The sequence below is a fragment of the Daphnia pulicaria genome, chromosome 1 (assembly GCF_021234035.1).
Source record: "Daphnia pulicaria isolate SC F1-1A chromosome 1, SC_F0-13Bv2, whole genome shotgun sequence".
Taxonomy (NCBI): Eukaryota; Metazoa; Arthropoda; class Branchiopoda; order Diplostraca; family Daphniidae; genus Daphnia; species Daphnia pulicaria.
The window spans coordinates 14,013,297-14,033,122 of NC_060913.1; the positions used below are offsets into that span (position 1 = coordinate 14,013,297).

A 19,826-nucleotide genomic window follows, 5' to 3' on the forward strand; every position below is an offset into this window, starting at 1 on the left:
ATTTTTTGATTTCGTCGCTTTCGAGGAGCGTCGAATTGTTGACAGTTTTGAAGTTACGCAGCGTCGTGAATATTTGATTTCCAGGATCAACTGAGCGGCCATCTAGTAGTTGATCTGGTAACAACAACGAACGAATGAATCCGGCGGGCGTGAAAAAAAAAACGGCCAAATCCAATCAGAAGAAAAATGTTTGTCACGCCAGACCGTAGACAAATTCAAACGACAGACTCTATACACTTTGTCTTGGAAAAATGTCAAAAAGAAACCTTGAAAGAACAGATTTAACCTTTTTTCTTTCCAAAAATAAATAATCAATTCTCCAGAACTGTAAAAGAGGATTTCGTGTGAGTGTTGAACGTCGAGACGTGAAAAAAATCATTCTTTATTGGCTTATTACGCCTTCTAATAATATGCAAAGCGATCGGCATTGACGTAAGGGCTTGTATACAACAAAACACAATCGAATTGGTCATTTCCGAAATCCATTGTGAATTTAACAAGGGCTGACACCTTTCCGTTCACCCGATTACTAAAAACCGTTTCTTTGTCGGGGAGCGGTCTCTTCCGTCCGGAAACGGAACTATGTACCGCCATCTGAAATATAGGTTATAGTTATTACCTCGGGTTTGTTGTTTACAATTTCGATCAACTTGGTGTTGTAAACGCTCAAGGTGCCAAAATTCTCGTTTCGTTATTTCACGTAAACGCGGACGAGAAGGAGCCTAGGAGCTAAAGAGTCTGACCATTACACCCCCCTTTCATTTTTGTTGTTCTGATCGCATTGGCGTGTATATACACGCTCGTGTGCAGCCTATACATATGAGTTTGAAGGCAAGAATGTTTTTCTCCGACCATCATTGGTGAATCATTCGAGATATATGCGGGCCCTTATCTCTCCCGGTCCATTTTGTTTTTATTTTCGTTCGAACGAAAATTTTATTTCTCTCGTCATCATCGGCAGATATAGGCGCCGACGACACAGTTGCCAGGCCACTAGAAAATAAATAAACTCTGCGCTCGCTAAGCAAACGACGTGTGTGGACAATAAACATCGTCGGGGTGGGCTTTCTTCTGTGATTGGCATTTCCATAAGGTGCGTAGCCGCAAGGCTTGAGAGTCAACTATATACCGTAGCTGGACGTCAACAAATAAATTTGGTACTTTTTCCACCACATCGGTTCGTGAACGAGCGAAGGAAAAGAAAACAGGAAGCTCAAGTACCTTGGCCACTTGTTTGTCCGAGCCGCCCGGCCTGCTGCTGCTGTCTCAAGTTGAAGCCTTGATTCACGAAAACCCCCCCCCCCCCAATTGTGAACCTTAAAAAAGCAACGGGAAAGAGCCGGCCGGCCGGCCATATTACGACGCAGGCGCGATAAGGAACCGAATAATAGTAGTCGGTTCGGGTCGCGGCAGAATGGTCTCGTGTGTCTAGTCGACCGGACGGACGTGATAGTTTATCTAGTGAAGCCTATCCGCGATCGAATTTCTCGATTGGCAAAAAACAACCATTCGCCATCAGAACTTTCATTCTTTTTGCTTGTGTGTGATGTGTTTTACCAGCACGTGTCAACATGAACAACTCGGATTAAATTTCTTTGTGGATTAATTTTTCGACTTGGCAACTAGTATAAACGCAGGTATGTCGATAACACGCGAATTTGATTGGATTTTTATTAACTCAACTGATTCATTTTCGCTGTACGCCAAATTCGGGAGTTATTTTTCCCCCCGACACTGTTCATCAAGATTAGGCAATAGCTCTTTTCTACCTCATTTTATCGCTCTTCTTACCTTACATGGACAATGTGGACACGACACTTTCCTTCCGAGAATTTCCAAACCCCAAAGAAAAATACAAATCGAATTTTCATGTCAAAAGGCGCGTGATTCCGCATCTACAAACAATCATGCGCATTCTAACCCGCTGTACCTCACACACACGTATATACATACCGTTCGTCAAAGTTAATCTAATCAGAAAGCTGGAAAAAGGCACACACACGCCAAAACATTATACGACTTCCAAAATAATGCGGACCTTGAAAATTCCTACATTAGAAATACCACCTCCATCTCCTGGCACATTTCGTGAGCCATTACGTGATTGCCCATCATCATTATTTATATGTATAGTTCCTACGTATATTTTCTACCTTTTTTTATTCGAGTTCCGCCCCCTGAAGAGGTGTATCATCGTATAGGCTATACACCGTAATGAACCACTTCCTAAACAGCTAGGAGCCGTCTGTTATTTTATTTGCCGTTAGGAAATGGTGGACAAAAAGTCTCACGCTGGTCAGCTGATTTGAAATCAACTATCACCGGGGTCGATTGCCTCAGCTGATAACAACTATTTTCTTTTTTTCTTTTTTTATAACCCAAAATATTTAATTTTGATTAGGCATCATGGCGAATAAGGGACCAAAATCGCCTAGTTCACCCGGCCACCAATTGTACGACCAACATCTCATGGAAATTCAATGTAAGTTAAACCCTTTTGATTATTTTATTTTTTTCCAATAATTCTTTGGAAATGAATTAAAATAGAAGAACTCGGTCGTTTCCCTTATTGGGACTTTTGGTGGGACACAAAAGAAAATGAGTTAATGGAAAAAGGTCTGGACCACACAGGTCCCGCATATAGGATATAGCGTCGAGAGAGAGAGAATGGCCGCTGGTCAAGCGCCTAAAATCTTTTTCTCCCCTCATTAAATTGCAGCGGATGACGTCGTGATTGTTGACACACGGAGCACGTTCCAAACAAGGACATTCTCTCCCCTCCAGCCACACGTATATAAAGACTAGTACGCCCCGAACCAGCAGCAGAGTTTTGAATGGCCAAGGTCCATCAGACTCTCTCTCTCTCTCTCTCTCTTGCACTTGACTGGACCGCCCGAAAGGGCCAGCAACAAACAACACACTGTGTGTTGCTGTGTGTGTTGCTGGGAACCAAAAAAAAAAAAAAAAGTTCTATACACTCAGTGCCGATTGATCGTTCATCAGTATTGGACGCGTGCTGCTCTGTCCATCTTCCCTTATATTTAAATTCCCCGCGTATTGTATTAGAATTCATCCGCCTAACTTTCTCTCTCTCACAGCTATAAGAGAGAAAAATCGTTTTTCGCCTTTATAGTTTGGTACTACAGTGTGGTGCAAGGTGTGAGAGCCAGAAATCACTTCAATAAGGGCACAAGGAGAGAGAGAAAAGAAAACAAATTTGCATAGATTTTGGTTGTGTGAGCTGTGGCTGTGAGAGTTGAGATTTGGCTGGGGGCCGGTCGACTATCCTACCGCCAGTGCTGGTGGTGGTGGTGGATATCTTTTTCTTTCATTTCTTTTCGTGCCTTTTGGCGTGGCGGAGAAGAACCGTGGCCGGGCAGAGTGTCTCGGGCTGGCAGCTGTTTCTTCTTTCGTCCGGTTTTCTTCCGTGACTTGACTCCCGCCACACCATCAGACGGAACGTGTGTTGTCCTACACACATCCGGTGGCTCCACAACAACAACAACAACATCGCGTTCTTATTTGTCGTGTGTGTGTGTGTGTCTGGCGTGTCTCTTTTGACAGACATTGACGTCGTCGTTCGATTCTCTCAAATCAGCTGAGTGTGCCGGAGTTTGACGACGACGACGACCGAAGAAAAGAAACGTCGAAACAGTTTCTCGCTGTGGCGATTGAAATTGCGTAGACGGCCGTGATTCGTGCGTGAACGGGACGACGAGACAAAAAGGTAACCAGGAGGGGGTTCATAATACTTTCTGCGTGCTGCGGAGGAGATCATTTCACGCCCTCGGGCCGCGTTCGTTCGTTCAGCAGTTTCTTCAATACTATCCAACACGCAGGTGTGTCTCTTCTTCTTCTTTTTGGACTCCTCCGTTTCTATTCGCCTTCAGGTTCAAATGTTTGGATCCGGTGTTGTTTGTTGGCCATCCACCGTCGAGTCGTCGCTCTTCCATGACGCAGACGGAATTTTGCGTTTTCTTTTTCTTTTAGACATTCGACCGAAAATGTTACGTATACCAAGAGGAGAATCTTGTCAAGGTCGCTGCATTCATATATTAGCGCCTCTCAAGTTATTCCGGGTGATATCACGCGTCAATCAATTCGAAACGGCCCGGATCGCCGACGGATATCTCTCCCGCGAAAAAAATTGATCCATCCGCAGGGTGTAAAAACACGGTTGCCATTTTACAGCCAAAGATGTTGGATCGTCTATAAGTGATCCGTCTTGTAATGCCATAAAAATGAAATGTGTCATGTCCCTCGACCGCAACTGGTCAAACTGGCCAACAATTGTGGGTCACTCGTGCGTGCCAACACGAACGGCGTTTACTTACAGTCGCGACAACAAACGACGCAGCAGCAGCAGCAGCAGCAGCAGCAACCGGAGTAAACACAATGACAGATAGGAGAAAGGCTTTCAATGGCTGTGTGTCCTTTTTCGTTTCGTTAGTTTTTTAACACGAGCTACGAAGCTGTATTATTGGTTTAGACCCTTAACAAGGTAGAAAGACATGGCGAGAAAGACGTTTATAATTTTTGTTTTGTTTTTTACAAAACCAAAAACAAACAAAAAATAAACTCACCTCAGCTTTTTTGGCGGTGGCTTTTGACATGACCAAAAATGAAAAATTTCAAACATTTGTACCTTCCCCGAGGTTTCCAATATTTAAAAAGATTTGAAAACATTAATGTGGTTAAAAAAGAAAGAATTGTTTGACGTATAATGTCTCTCCCAATGTCTAGTTCGCCCTTGAAAGCTTTATTCTGAGAAAGCCACACATTTGAAAAGCCGGAAGAATCGATATAAGTATCGAGCGCTAAGAATCGATTACTAAACAGTGTTGACGATTCAATTTTTTTCAACCAAAAAAAAGTGGAGGAAGAGAAGTTTGTGTTCCGTGACAGGTGGTTATTTAGTCGAGAGTTCTTGGCTCAGTTTCAGTTCGAGTGCACGGCTTTCAGTGGATTGTGGGGGTAGCCAGAAATCAGAAAATATATCGTGAAGACGAAGCTACGAGAATTTCTGACCATGACGAGCTGATTCGTCATCAGCGACTAGGCGTATCGAGCTTTGTAATTTCACCGCGGCCTACGAGATATATTTGGTTTGACATGGAGACGATGGTGAACTACATTGGTGAGTAGCTTGTTGTGATTGAACGAGGAAGGTAGTGATGGCACCCGCCAAAACAAACCGCCTCCAGGTGTCCCTTAACTCTCACCTGGACTGGATTTCCAAATTGCAAATGGCAATCAGTCCTCTTGCTTTAAGGCTTTCTCATATTTTGGTACGCAGCAGCAGGGTATTTTTAAACCTGCTGTACCTCAGGCTGCAGTTTTGGGCAATCTCTTTACGAAACACTGATTTCGTTTAATTGTACAGCTTACCCCTTGTCAACCTAATTGCAACTGCAGCAATCAGCGTAGTGTAGCTCTGAATTCCCATCCTTGACCCAGTCATTGATCAATTGAAAATTTACACTTGGGTGGGACGCATGATAAGATCTCATTCATGAATGGCCATGAGGTTTTGGTATCACATTGCCTTTTGGAAATTGGTTACGATGAAAAGGTATCCCTGAATGTTTCATTTCCAATAATCACCAGCCCCAAAAACCCTTGTTTGTTGAATTGTCAATAAAGAAAACCAGCCAAATTTTCTAAATAAAGTTGTAAAAGTATCTAATTCTGTTGATTTAGACTCAGCTATACGAAGAGGGCTTGTAATGTGATGCCACTCAGATTGCATTGCTTCAGTAAAAGCTGCTGTCTTTCCCCTACCCTCCAAAGATTGTAACCCAAGGAATATCACGAAACACACTTTTCGAGTCCCGTGTTTCGCTTCGCCGAGGCGTTGAGCGTGTCAACGCATAATAATATTCCCTGCGAGTTCACTCTTATGTTACGTCCCCGTCTGCCTTTACAATGAAAAGATTGTTCAGCAGTAGCAATATCGTATGGCCGGTTGGCTGCCAGGCTGCGCGCATTTCTTTGCTTGACAAGTTACTGTTTTATTCTTGTACTTCAAGCCCGAATTCTCCGTTTTCCATTTGTCACGTGCACTGTTCTGCTTCAGATGTTTCCCTCAATCTAAACTGCCATTGTTCATTCGATTCTCTATTTCAGACGAGCGAGAAGACGTCCAAAAGAAAACTTTTGGAAAGTGGATCAATTCACAGTTGATAAAAGTATGTGCGATTATATTTCACGTTCAACTCGAATTGGTTTGAATCTTTAATTTTTATTTATTCAAATGACGTTTCGTGTAGATAAATTTTTCTTTGGTGACGGACTTGTTTTACGATCTCCGCGATGGAACGCGATTACTGGCCCTACTGAGCGTGTTGACTGGTCGAACTTATGTGAGTACACTTTTCTATAATTATGTTATTAGCTAACGTACGTTTACAATCAACAAGAGCGTTCTCGTTACGATCCATTGATTTGATTACAGAAACCGGAAAAAGGGCATATGAGAGTCCACCACTTAAACAATGTCAGCTCCGCATTTCGACTGCTAGACAAACACAACGTGAGTATTAATGCATTCGCAAAATGTGAAAAATCTGGTTTTATGCAACTTGTTATTTTTAATTTATCAGGTTAAGTTGGTGAATATCAGCTCCAACGACATTGTCGACGGTAATCCCAAACTAACTTTGGGACTGGTTTGGAGCATCATTCTTCACTACCAGGTATAAACAAAAACAAAAGACATGCGATGTGTGTTGCTGCCTTCTTTGTTATTCTCGAATCTTAACATTCTTGACGTTTACCAGGTACAAGACGTTCTGAAGGGAAGCATGGCTGAGCTACAGCAGTCAAGTTTGGATAAAACCTTATTGAGCTGGTGTCAGGAAGCTACGAAGGTAATAAACCCCGCATACCAAACTTGCTGAATGGTTTACGGAGAAGAATGCTGCTGTTCTCACGACGGTATTTATGCATGATGGCATTTTATTTCTTCCCCATCCAGGACTACGCTGAGATCGCCATAACCAATTTTACAACTTCGTGGTCAGACGGGTTAGCCTTTATTGCCTTGATTCATCGATTCCGTCCAGATCTTTTTGATTATGAATTAGTCAGCCGAAAGCCGGCAAACGCACGCCTTGAATACGCTTTTCGCATGGCCAACAAGCACTTAGAGATAGCGCGTTTGTTAGATCCAGAAGGTGAGTTGTACTCGTTCTGCCGGTTTCCCTCCACCCAATCTTTTCTTGTCAATAACGTGTTTGTTTTCTTTTTATCGTTTATCTTTCAGATGTGAACACATCCAATCCTGACAAAAAGTCAATCATGATGTATGTTATGTGCCTTTATCAAGCCTTACCTCATGCCAAAGTTCCCTTGGTTCCAGCCAATGGTAACAGTCCAGCAGAGACAACGACAGAATCTTCCAGCGCTTCGGTAAATTTTTCACCTTTTTTTTTAATGTTTATTTGTGTTCTAATTTGGCTGAATTCGATTGATAGGCGAGTCGGAAGAGCAGCAGTAACGAACCAGTTGATTTCACGGCCTATCAGACTTTAATGGAAGAAGTACTGGTGTGGCTATTGGCAGCTGAAGATCACTTGGATTCGGCAACTACAGTCTGTGGCGACCTGCAAAGTGTCAAAGAACAATTCCACAAGCATGAAGAGTTCTTACTCGAGTTGACCTCCCAGCAAGGAAGTGTAGGAGCTGTGTTACATGAAGGAGCACGTTTAGTGAAGGAAGGCGAATTAAGCAACGAAGAAGCCGATGAAATTCACATTCAAATGAGGCTCTTGAATTCGCGATGGGACCAATTACGAACGAAATCCATGGACCGACAGGCTCGGTAAATCTTTTATTAAAGAAAAAATATTTGTATTTCGTAATCACACTTGGAATGTATTGATTTTTCACGCAGCATTCATGAAACCTTGACAAAACTCCAACAAGACCAGCTAGAAAGGTTGCGTCAGTGGTTGACCGCGACAGAGGATCGTATTTCTCAGTTGGCTGCTGTTTCTCAGCCAGAAAGTTTGACTGCAGCCGCTGAAATGCTGGAAGATCATCAGTCCCTACAGCGGGACTTGGAGGCTCAGCAAGAACACGTTAATGCCTTGTCCAACATGGTCGTTATTGTTGACGAGTCTGCCAGTGACAGTATGTACTCCTCCTTTTCATAACATGAAACTATTGAAACTTGTTCCTAGACACTGATTGATATTCTTCCCACTTGACATTGAACAGACTGCGCTCAAATGGAGGATCAACTTTCAGCCTTGGGAGAAAGGTGGAGTCATGTGTGCAGGTGGGCTGAACAAAGGGCATCGGCCCTTCATCACTTGTCAAATCATTGGGAGCAGTTGGACGCGGATTTAATGCGTCTCAAGAGCTGGCTGGCCGCCCATGAACATTCGCTCAGACTCATCGAAACGAACCCCAGTACCGATAGGTCTCAAATGATTGATGTCGCGCGTCAACTTCAAGTAATAAAATCCCAGTCACGTTTTCAATATTCGTCAGACTCTAAAGCTTTACGCATTGACAGTTGTTGGAACGTGACATGGAGCCTCATGTTCAGCGTTTGAGCCAATTACAAGACAACATTCAGCGGCTTCCTTCCTTAATACATGCCGTCACTGTCAAGGAGAATAGTAAGAAGATCCAACCAGTTGGCAATTACAAATGTGTGGATCGATTGTCTTCGGACGTGGAAAATTTTGAAGATAGAATCGAAGCTTTAAATGAAATAATGGAAGCACAGAGACAAAGAGTAAATTTTTCCTCATTCTCATTTCTCCAAATTCTATTGACCCTAATTTTTTAAAATTTGTGTGATATTTCAGTTAGCGAAAAGTGGTGTTGAACTGACCATGATTGTCTTACCGCCTGACATTACGACCTCATTGACAGTATTTGGAAGCAATGACGGAATTAATAATTCTTTTAGATGTGAAGAGGTAGGAATTCATTCTCCATGCTTACTGAATTATAATAAAACTTTCTTCTTAATTAAAGGAGGCCACCTCCATCAAGAAACGCAAGTTAGATTCTGACAGGCGTTTCCAATTTGAAGAAACGATTAAGACGGCAAAAGAGCATTTAGAGCAAATGGAAGTTTTGCTCGAAGGAGATTCAAACTCAGAAGACCTTGAGAAGCGTCACGTCGAAAATAAACCCTTGTTAGATCATGTCCTCAAATCCGGTCATGTCCTACTTGATGAATTGCAAAATGGTATGTCGATCAATCCTAATTAACATGTCATTAGACTCCGTCTCAATTAATTTTTTTTTTGTAGAAGCTAGCGAAAGTTTTTCGGTTGAAGATACCATGAGTTCCATTACCGAGCGCTGGCTATTTGTTGAAGAGTTACTGACACAGAAGAGCGCCAACCAACAGGAAACTGATTGGTTGGTCAAGGCCAAAAATTGTGAAAAGGAAATTAACGAAACCCTTAGTGTTGTGAACAAACTCAATTGTGTGGAAGAACGGAATGTAGAAACATTATCTAAATTACAAGTATTGATTTAACATTTTCTTTTCTCGCCGCCCGAAAGTTGCTAAACGATACTCATTGCGTCAACGTTCCTTTCTAGGCAAAATTACAAATGGCCACAGATCAAATAAACAAACTCGCATCAGGTGACGTCGAAAACGGCGAGAATCTCGAAACTACGGTAAAATCACTCAAATACAAAGTGAATCAATTGGAATCAAGAGTATCCGAATTTGAAAAAGGTACATAAAAAAAGGAATCGCTGTTTAAAAGTAAATTCTTATCATTGATTTTTTTTTAATTTTAAAAATACAGACGTTGTATTATACAAACAACTTAAAGATGAAAGTCAAAGTTTAGACAATTGGATGGCCGAAGTGCAAAATTTTCTTACTGCCGAAGACGTGGGTTGGGGAGATGTTGAAGTCCTTGAGGCTCAACTTGAACAATCCAACGTAATTACACATCGATTACATTCATGTCTTTTAGATTAATAACCGTTTTCGATACATCAAAAAGGCATTGCAAGATGACGTGAAAATCCTGGAGCCTAGTGTTGTCAACGTCAAGCACGTAATTTCATTACTAGCTCCAAAGGTGGACGAAGAATTATCGGCGGAGATGAACAAAATCAGTGAGCGCCTTGCAACGACATGGATAACCGTTATTGCCGGCGCCTTGCAAAAAAATGGTGTTCTGGCTACCGCACTGAGTTTAACGCGGCAGACAGTCGAAGGCATTGAATCGACTAACGTTTGGTTAAACGAATTGGAACTGGAAATTCCCCCGCCGGCAGTGATTAATTCGACGTCTGAATTGTCACAGACGCTGAGAAAACTGAACGCTTTAAAAAATCGTGTCGATTTGAAAACGAGCGAATACAAATGTTTCAGTGAAGCAGGTAAACAAGCAACGAGAAACAAGATGTCATGCCTAATAAATTCTTAACGACGTTCTAACCACTAGGTAATGCGGTTGTGGCCAATCCTCTTGTCAGCAATGTAGAACTGAAAGATAACCTCCGGCAGCTGAGTCAAAGATGGAACGATGTGTCTGGTGGCGTTCTTGATAGGCAACGAGCCCTGAAAGCTGCTTCCCATCACTATGGAGAATTCAAAGGTTTGCCAAGTCAAGATGGATAACATTCTCTTTTTTCATGTATGAAAGGCTTCGTTGTTCTCTTTGTTGTAGTTTTGACTGCACAGGAGTGCGATTGGCAAGATAAGTTGGAGAAGAAATTGATGCGTTCCACCACATTGGCCGCTGATGCCGAAGAGATATCGGAAGAGCTCGATGTATGCGCGTTAATAATCAATATTGCCTTTGTAAGAGGGAACGTGTTGAAAATGATTATTTTTTCTTCTAATCCAAGGATTTGGAAAACTACATGAAGAATCGACCGAAAGCACGGATATTGCGGATCGAATCGATGGGTAGTGAGCTGGTTTCGTTGAACATTATGACCGACTCTGTAGGATCCGAAGTAAAATCACTGACTGATCGATGGGTTACTCTCGAAGAAAAGGTATTTACCATCATCTCTGTTTCCTTATAGCTTGTGTTTCTCGTTGCATACGTACACGCGAACGATTTTATTGCTGAATGTTTAGTGATTTTAGTTTTACTTCTTTACTGTACATTTGTCTTATTATGTTGGTCATGTTAGCGTTTCATTCCCTGGGGGTGTAGAAACACGATCTCTTACATAAGTTATCCTTCGGAATAATTGAATTTCATCTCATCTAATTTGAAAGGCCAAAGCGAAAGCGGAATGGCTGGAAAAACGAGTCCGAGGAGCCCAGCAGTGCGAACAACGGCTGGTACAATTGCATAGTGCTATCAGCTCAATCGATGCGGAGCTCTGCTCATCCCTGGAGCAAGATCTCTATGGGGACGAACTTCCCGAACTAAGCCAGGTAAATGGAAAAACTAAGCACATGTTTGTTTAGTGTAGTTCTCTTACAGCTCGGTTCTTTTTCCAATATTCTTAACAGCGTCTTAGCCAAGATATCGCACAGCAAGAGGCTCTGTTATCTGAAATTCGCCACGAAGAGGAAGACTACGAAGCCGAGGGAAGAAAAGAGGCTGCAAACCGTCTCCATGAACAGCTCTCCTTCATCGAGGTAAGCCAAATTTAACCATACTACGGGGGTGGGGCTCAAGCTCATCATCTTGCTTCAACTGCTTCAATCGCTTTTTCTTGCGCCACATTTTTAGGCTACGCTGCAAGACGTCAGGAATAAGTTTCGAAAGTTTCAAAATCCATCTGAATTGGAACCGCGACTAGAGCGTATGCTAAGGGTCTTGAGAGATCTTGAGCAGAGTATGTGTTACATTGAACTGGCTTCCGACGATTGCGAGGCCATCGAAGGACAACTAAACAACTGCATTGTAACCATATTTTCCCGCTTTAGCTTATCTCTAAATATCTCATAACGCGACTATTGGTGCTATTTTTTTCCCTGTTATCATTCAACAGCGCTTTTACGCTAGTCTGAGCGATATCAAAACTGAGGTGGAAGCAGTTTTGCGCGAAGGTCGCCAGCAGGTTGAAGACGAATTGGTGGAGGATAAGCTCACTGTGAGTGCAGAGCTGGATGCGATGAAAGCGCTGTACAATCGAGTATGAATTCCTGGGTTTATATTTAATCATAAAATGGTAGTTTCGACAACTCATAATTTTTTTTTTTTTTGGTTCAGCTCGGAGAACAAGTGGCGGTTGCCAGAGAGACCCTGGAAAGGGCTCTGCAGCTAAGCTATCAATTAAATTTGGACCTCAATTCTATGGCCGACTGGCTCAATAACCTGGTAACGGATATCCACAAGACAGAAGATACCTTTGTCGACAACCCAAACCCAGTCGAAGAAATTCGCTTTTACGAGGTAATTCATATTAGTTTTTGAGGATTATTTTCCTGTTGGCAGTCAAGGGGAAAATGGATTTTTTATCATATTATTTAATATTTTTTAATTATAGAAATGCCTCGACGACATGGTTAGCAGTCAGCCCAAGATGGATAGTATTCGGGACAATTACGGAGCTTTCTGTGGACTCTGTGAACCAAGCTTGCTTGAAATGCTGCGCGAGCGAGTCGAAGACATCACGCAAGAGTGGCAACGCATCGAAGAACGTCTTAAGAACAAAATCGTCAGTCTCAAGGTAAAAAAAAAATCCATTTCTTTATACCTCAGTCGCTTTGTTTTCCCCTTTTCATTCAGTAATTCCCCTTTCATGTAACCGCTTACAAAAAAAGAAAACAACACAAACACACAAAAAAAAACCCCGACAAAACAAATTAATGCGTCGTCGAACGGTTGTGGTTGTTGCGCGTATCTGTTAACACCCGTATGCTAAATCTCCTCTACTCCGCTGAGCGTTATCTAGTATTGAAATCCAGTTGCTTCGTTGTGTGTTTTGTTTTTGTTACTTCTCGGGCTACGGGCTATCGTATCGCCTCTTCACGTTACCGCAGTGCAGCCCGTCTCAAATTTCTTTTTTAGATAGTCAGCTACTCGTTCACCGACACAGCTTTTTCAAAAAAATCGCCTCCTCTGCTGATACATATTTAGTTGTTGTTTAACCTTTTTCGGGGTTTCGCGTTGGTTTTTGTCGTAGTGCTTTCGGGTAATCAACATATGCTCCCGGGGAGCATCACCCAAGGTTCACCAGTAGCTTTTCGGTTCCGGTTGACAGCTAACATTTAGAAAGGATCGACAGTTACAAAAAAAGCGTTGGTTAATGCAGGGCGAGGGTGACCCTGACGTTTTTGAAGAGGCTGAAGAACCTACATCTCCGCATTTGCCGCAACAAAATCGAAACGGCGACGTGCCCATCCGCATGTACCGCAGTGTAGTACTGACATCAGTCCGCCAGTTTACTGATCCCGGATCGCCCCCTATACAAAAGGCTTGTTTGGAACTGCCAGCATCGCCGACTCTCACTGAAGATATGGATCCTAAAGACCTTACCATCGATGGAGAATCTGAAGAGCCTAATGCATTCAAAGACGACGAGATGGATGGACCTGGTCGATCGGATTCTGCGGACACTCTAGGCTACTTTAATGCGGCCTTTGAAGATTTTGACGAACAAGAAAAGGAGGCCTATGCACATGAGCGTACTAGCAGGAGTGGCCTGGAAGTCATCCGTGGTAACGTGGAAGATTTCAATGAAGAGGATGAAGAAATGATGATCGATTCCACTTCGTCGTCCGACCGTTCCAGTCAGTCGTCCGAATCTGGCAGCGTTAAAAATTTTGAAAATCCAAATACTGAAAACCATCAAATCCAAATTCTTAAACTGGATGAATCGTACGTCGTTGAAGTCCAAGCCGGCAATTTACCCAGTCCCGAGTTACCGAGCATGGAAGTTCTGAACTCCAGACCCATTACTCCGGACGATTTTCTCACGCCGGAAGAAGAGGCTTGGACCTATCCAACAATAACAGTTGATGAAGAACACCGAAGCGTGACCACTGTCGTAGAGCGTGTTGAGGAAGTGACCGTCCAAAACCAAGTGACTTTCGAACAGTTGGTCATTGAACGTTTCAACTTTCAGAAACTTCCAAACACGTCACAAGATCCTTGCGATTCTCCCATCACCACTGGCACTCCTCCATCTACACCGGCAATGGTAGAGCTGAATGCTCTTTATCAAGCTTTTTCCAATGCTTCCGCCAAGGCCGATGATGTTGATCGGGAAGAAGTTCCATTTGTACAAGAGGCTCTACCTCCTGATGTTGTAACAGTCATCGAGGACGACCAGATAAAAATGTTACACTCCGCTGAGGTAGTAAAGGATGCTGATAATGTAGAAGAAGAAGTTACAGTCGTGAGAGCCGTCCAGGCAGAAGTTATAGATATGGATGAGGTAATAAAGGCCGTCGATAGTGTAGTCGTGAAAGAGATCCAGCCTGAAATTCTAGAAGATCCCATTGAAGTAATGGTCGTTGAAGTTGACGAAGATGTCCCAGCTCATTTTGATGATCAGCTTCAAGTGTTGGCGAATTCTCGCAGTCAAATAACAATTTCACCTCACGATTCGTCAGAGAGCAGTTCCAGTTCCTCTTCAGACAGCGAAGATGAAGAAGAAAAAGATATTCCCGTTGTTGCAGAAGAAGAAAAAGATATTCCCGTTGTTGCAGAAGAAGAAAAAGATATTTCCGTCGTTGCAGAAGAAGAAGAAGACCAGCTTAAAGTTTTACCTGCCATTATTGACGTTAAGATGGAGGAAGTTTCAGTCGCTGTAAACGAAGAAATTAAAGTTTTGGAAGATGCCGTTGACGTTGATGACGCCAATCAACAAGAGGTTACAGCAGTTAAGGACGTCCAGGATGAAGTTATGGAGGATCCCATTGAGATGAAAGTTGAGGAAATTGAAAACAAAGTTCTAGCCATTGATGATGAACAAACCCAAGCTACAGAGGAATCTGCTGAAATGGAGACAACCGAAGTCGGCAATAAAGTTCCAGCCAATGAAGATGTACAGCCCGAAATAATGGAGGAATATTTTGAAATGAAGGTTGACGAAATTGACAACAAAGTTCTTTACATCGAAGAAGAGCAGCCTCAAGTTTTGGAAGATGTTATTGCGATCGACAAAGGAGTGCAAGAAAATGTCTCTGTCGTAGAAGATGTCGAACCCCAAATCGTGGAAGATCCTGTTGAAGTAATGGCCAATCCTGTTGAGGAAATAATCACATCCTTAGAAGAAAACCAGCCTCACGTTTTGGAAGAGCTTCAAGGTGAATTACAGTCCGAATCATCCTTCAGCAACTCTTCTTTGAAAGGCGATATCGAAGAAGAAACAACAATTGACCAACAATTACCTGCAGTCGAAGAAATCAAATTAGAAGTCAAAATTGTCGAAGAAATTAAAGTTGAAGAAATTAAAGTCAAAGAAATTAAAGTCGAAGAAATTAAAGTCGAAGAAATTAAAGTCGAAGAAACTAAAGTCGATCAAAAAAAAATTCTACTCGTTGAAGATCCAATCGAGATCGACGAAATGAAAGAAAATGTTTCTGCTGAAGTCGACGTAATTGAAGAATTAGATCCTATTCAAGTGGAAAACGTTAAAGAAGAAGATGCCACAGCTGTGAATGACGAGCAACTTGAAGTCACGCAAGAACCCCATGTTGACGTTGTTATGTCACATACTCGTTCATCATCGAGCAGCTCGTCCGAGAAAGATTTGGAGGAAGAAAAAGGCCAGGTCGTTGAGGTCAGCGAGGATATCCATCTTCACGTTGTGCCTTCCATTGAGGTTACAGCCCAAGACAGCCAGGCTCCAGCCACCGAACCACTTTTGGAAGAGCCTATTGCGATCGATGATCTCAAAGAAGAAGGAGAAGAAGTCATAATTGTTAAAGACGAGCAACTTCACGTTGTGGAAGAAATCCCGAATGTTGACGTGGCCTTGTCGAAAACCGTTTCTTGCTCGACCTCGAGCATCTCTTCGTCAAAAAGCGATAACGTCCAAGAAGAAATTCCCATTGTTGAAAACATTGCCGTGTTGGATAATCCTATTGAGGTTGACGAAGGGCCAATCAAATCCGATAGCACCGAAACTATATCAGTTTTGATTGATGGTGAAAAGGAAGCGATTGTTCTGAAGTGTCCACTCGATCAAAATCGTCCGCTCGAAGCGGATCTTGATATTTCAAACCAGACAGGAAGCATCCTATTAGCTGCAAACGAAGTGAGTGGAGAGGATGCGAACGATCCCACACAGCGAGGGCTGTCGGTCAGCAATGTCAGGCCGCCACGTAAAGTCTCGCGTGACGAAGGGACTCAGACGGACTTTTGCGGTTACACTGGCCGCTTGCATGTTTCCACTCCTGTCCAACCGGCAGAACTTACGTCGATAATCCAACCCCAAACAATCCCATTGCAGGTGGAAGAGATGCAGGCGACGACAACGGCAGACACGGAGGTTGAACCACCAGCGGCCGTGACGACCTTACAGGAAATCGATGCCGATTTAAATCGTTTGGTAGCTTCCATGGAAGCCGCCGAAGAAATCTCTACGCTCTCGGATGGCGAAGTCTTTGCCGCCGGAGTCATTGTTGCAGAATCCAAAGCCAACGAGGATGTTGACAGTTTCTATGGTAGTGACAAGGAGATTGACAGCGAGGTGGTTTTCTCCCATACCGATTCATCATCGAGCAGCTCCTCTTCGTCTGAGAGCGACATCGAACCGGATCAAACTGAACAGGTAAAGAGTCGATTTTTTTTCCATCCAAACAAGTCCAACCTTTTACATTTCAATTTTGGCACACAATAGCAGAAAAAAGGAGAATCGCCCGTCATTGTTGTGCAAGAGTCTCCGCTGGAGAAAGAGATTGCCGAATTCAATGCGGAAGTGAAGCTGATGTCGCGGAGGATTGATGAAGTCAGTGCCAAGTTCTCACCGTCTTCCCCCAATGATCTCGAGGTCAGTATTGAATAAAATCGATGACGATCGATCAATCATGATTAGTTTCCTTTGCTATTTTTCGCTCAGAGTGCCGAAATGGAATTGTCTTTGCTGGATCCAGACGTTGCGACGCTCATCAGTCGTGGCGATAGTCTAGTCCTTCAAGTGCAGAAAGTGGACCTGGAACGTGCCCTGCGTATCAACACGACCACGGGTGAATTGCGTGTGGCCCGCACTGCCCTCAAAGCCAGCAGCGAGGTGACGAAAAAACTCAAAGAATTCTTTCATTATTTTTCCATGTTGGGCCGAATTGGATTTCAAGAGAGTCGAGATAGAGGCGAGCTCAAGTATCTGTCAACATGGAACCACCACGGAATAGCTATGGAATAGGAGAGAAATGGAGGAATAGTCGAGTGAAAAGGAGACCAGTAAAGAAACAAAACCGAACGGGATGGTTGGCGACGGGAGTGGGATTGGGGAGGAGGAGGCGGCGGCCTGCGTCGTTTAATGTTCTGGAACGTGTCTGCCGAGGAGCGGGTTGACGTAGTAAAAATAAACCCAGTTTTTCCAGCTTCGGTCCGACGTCAGGAGGGAGCAGCAGTAGACGAGAGCCGAGCGGTTGGTGGCTAGTTTACGCATTCCCGAAATAGCGGCAATGGAGGTGGCGGCTGGTTGGAGTAGTAGGAGGAGTTGTGCAAGATGAGACTAAAGGCAGCGCGGTTCTCTTTCGTTATTCGCTCTAGGCGATACGACTCCTTCTGATAAGCGGAACTCGGGACGGACCCCCCCCCCCCCACCCCCCACCCAATACCCCACCGACTGATGTAATGTGTTCCGGCCATATACGATCTCTCACTCCCACAACAACTTCAATACTACTACACCTCCTCCGTTCACTCTCTTGTCGTCCAAGTCGCCAGAGTCTGTCACGAGACATTGTACAGAGCTACCGGTAGCGCTAGAAGAGTCTTGCTGGGCCCCTTGTTTGTGTCCTAAGGATTTCCCGGCTGCTGTTTAGGAGGGCTCCAATGTGAAGTGTGTGTCGAATAGTGAACCGCCGCCACACAGCGCACTAAAGAGCAAGAGAGGAGGGTGCGAGAGAGTGAAAAACAGTTGAAACCGACCGCAAGCAACAAAAGCAGTTCTACGAGTTTTGGTTCGCCACGCGCCAGCGCACGAGGTCCATCGCGTTTTGTAGTGCTTTATTTTCTATTTTTCCTCCCTTATATTTAGCCTGGCTCACGAGTTTTTAGGGTTCTTCATTTGTTATTTGTTGTTCTCTCTCTCTCTCTTTCTCTCTTAGTTTTCTGAACCTATTCGATTCTCTTTTCCTTTCCATTCACTGCTCCTCCCTCCGCGATGATTCTCCTTCATTCTACCGTTTTCCAACCCTCCTGTATTGTTTATTCGGGGGAAAAAGCCGTCGCTAGTTTGGCTAGAAACCTTTTTATGGCCGTTTTTCTTCTGCGTTTGGGCGTATGTGCCGGACAGCGAGCGACTAGTCCGGACGTTAGTTGTCGAGTAGCGTGTCCGTCCCACGTTTTCCAGCCGTCGTGATGTGGTACAGTTTGATGCAATCGGAGCAGGTAGTGCCTAGGGAAATGATCCATCTTGTTTGTGTGTACCGTATGTGTGTTTGTGTGCCCTTTTGAAAGTTGATCACCGGCCAAGAATGCGGTGCCCACTCTTATGCTGCCTTCATCCGTGTGTCAACTCTTACGACTGTCGTCTCTTTTTTGTTCTCGGCTTCCCAGCGCGAGCCTTTCTTTCTTTTTGTTTTGCGGTTCGTGTCAATCGCTCGTGCGGCATTCCTCGAAAAGTTTCGCTGGCCGATAGGGGCAAGCTGTGAAAATGAAAGGAAGAAGCAAAAGGGTCAAAGCAAAATCTCAAATGGGCTGGTGACGAAAGCCTGTCGATGCAAAGAGTTGGGAAAGCTCGAAAGTTCTTTCCTTTTTCTTCTTCTCACGGGGAAAAACAAAGGATAATGATAATAAATAGACCGAGAGTGGGATAGACAATCCAAGAAGCCTTACCAATGATGTTGATTTTTTTTCCTAACGTTACATGACAGGTGCGGCGCCAACGTCAGGTGGAGCAAGAGCTGACCCTTAAGGACTGCCAAAAGAAGACGGAACAGCTGCAGCTCTGGTTGGCCAATATCGCCCAAACGTTGGATCACGTGACGCGCATCAACGATCAATCCCAAATAGAGGTAAAAATCTCAGCCGATTTAGAATTTAAATAAGTGAAACGGCCATCATATGCTATCGATTTCCCTTCCCCGGCCGTATGGATCCTTTCCTGCTAAATGGAAACAATAGCCGAAACAATGCGCCTCGTATTTCTGGCAGTATCGTGAATCGAAAGATAGCGTGACTGTATCAGTTTATTCCCAGTTCTGACCATCGGATATGTGTGTGCGGTGTCGGTTAAACCCGACCAACTAAGCAGGAAACCATTGGCTGGCGGCGTTTTTGTTGATCCCTCAGTCTGGTGCTACATGATTTGTTAAAATTTGGTTTCTTTTCCCGTTTGGCTCTCAGTCGTTGGAAGAGGAGCTCAACCGACGGCAGAGCGACATTCGCCAGCTGACCGAAGCGGCCGGCAAGTTGAAGGAGCAGCAAGTGCTCGAGTACCAGGCATTGATCAGTTCGTTGACGATACGCTGGCAGGATCTACAACGGCAATTTGTCGACTTCCAGACAAAGGAATCGTCGGCGCTCGCTGCCGATCTATCCGACGACATGGGCGGACCAGATTTCGTGACTCGTGTCAACAAACTCCGCGAAGCTATTGCTTCCGTCTCGCGCCAGATGCACAGTCCACCTCTCAATTTGAAGCACTACGAGCAGCTTAGCGGCCAAGAAGACTCCATCAAGGTATGTATACCGATCCTTGAAAGGCCTCGATTCCACGTACTTCTTTTGACATTTTCCCTCTTT

General features: G+C 43.9%; 1 protein-coding gene across 10 annotated transcripts in view; it reads left to right on the forward strand.

Moving 5' to 3' along the window:
• Nucleotides 1-1,417: 1,417 nt before the first annotated feature.
• The window catches only part of LOC124330556 (dystrophin, isoforms A/C/F/G/H-like), a 50,318-nt gene continuing 31,909 nt past the window's right edge, over nucleotides 1,418-19,826 (forward strand). For 2 of the 10 annotated variants that reach the window (XM_046788724.1, XM_046788727.1), the window contains exons 1-33: nucleotides 1,418-1,637; nucleotides 2,402-2,482; nucleotides 6,127-6,188; nucleotides 6,270-6,362; nucleotides 6,455-6,532; nucleotides 6,603-6,695; nucleotides 6,780-6,869; nucleotides 6,977-7,175; nucleotides 7,265-7,410; nucleotides 7,476-7,822; nucleotides 7,895-8,133; nucleotides 8,221-8,459; nucleotides 8,522-8,746; nucleotides 8,820-8,933; nucleotides 8,992-9,208; nucleotides 9,273-9,493; nucleotides 9,571-9,712; nucleotides 9,786-9,925; nucleotides 9,990-10,371; nucleotides 10,437-10,589; nucleotides 10,662-10,765; nucleotides 10,843-10,995; nucleotides 11,225-11,386; nucleotides 11,465-11,593; nucleotides 11,688-11,861; nucleotides 11,950-12,093; nucleotides 12,171-12,353; nucleotides 12,448-12,630; nucleotides 13,216-16,683; nucleotides 16,753-16,902; nucleotides 16,972-17,142; nucleotides 18,956-19,096; nucleotides 19,428-19,763. In XM_046788724.1, the coding sequence (XP_046644680.1) occupies nucleotides 2,407-2,482; nucleotides 6,127-6,188; nucleotides 6,270-6,362; nucleotides 6,455-6,532; nucleotides 6,603-6,695; nucleotides 6,780-6,869; nucleotides 6,977-7,175; nucleotides 7,265-7,410; nucleotides 7,476-7,822; nucleotides 7,895-8,133; nucleotides 8,221-8,459; nucleotides 8,522-8,746; nucleotides 8,820-8,933; nucleotides 8,992-9,208; nucleotides 9,273-9,493; nucleotides 9,571-9,712; nucleotides 9,786-9,925; nucleotides 9,990-10,371; nucleotides 10,437-10,589; nucleotides 10,662-10,765; nucleotides 10,843-10,995; nucleotides 11,225-11,386; nucleotides 11,465-11,593; nucleotides 11,688-11,861; nucleotides 11,950-12,093; nucleotides 12,171-12,353; nucleotides 12,448-12,630; nucleotides 13,216-16,683; nucleotides 16,753-16,902; nucleotides 16,972-17,142; nucleotides 18,956-19,096; nucleotides 19,428-19,763 (8,754 nt within the window). In that variant the 5' untranslated portion in view covers nucleotides 1,418-1,637; nucleotides 2,402-2,406. Of the gene's footprint in view, nucleotides 1,638-2,401; nucleotides 2,483-3,720; nucleotides 3,840-4,875; nucleotides 5,138-6,123; nucleotides 6,189-6,269; nucleotides 6,363-6,454; nucleotides 6,533-6,602; nucleotides 6,696-6,779; nucleotides 6,870-6,976; nucleotides 7,176-7,264; nucleotides 7,411-7,475; nucleotides 7,823-7,894; nucleotides 8,134-8,220; nucleotides 8,460-8,521; nucleotides 8,747-8,819; nucleotides 8,934-8,991; nucleotides 9,209-9,272; nucleotides 9,494-9,570; nucleotides 9,713-9,785; nucleotides 9,926-9,989; nucleotides 10,372-10,436; nucleotides 10,590-10,661; nucleotides 10,766-10,842; nucleotides 10,996-11,224; nucleotides 11,387-11,464; nucleotides 11,594-11,687; nucleotides 11,862-11,949; nucleotides 12,094-12,170; nucleotides 12,354-12,447; nucleotides 12,631-13,215; nucleotides 16,684-16,752; nucleotides 16,903-16,971; nucleotides 17,143-18,955; nucleotides 19,097-19,427; nucleotides 19,764-19,826 lie in introns of those variants that run through there. The other 8 variants (XM_046788730.1, XM_046788725.1, XM_046788726.1 and 5 more) reach the window with 8 other exon arrangements.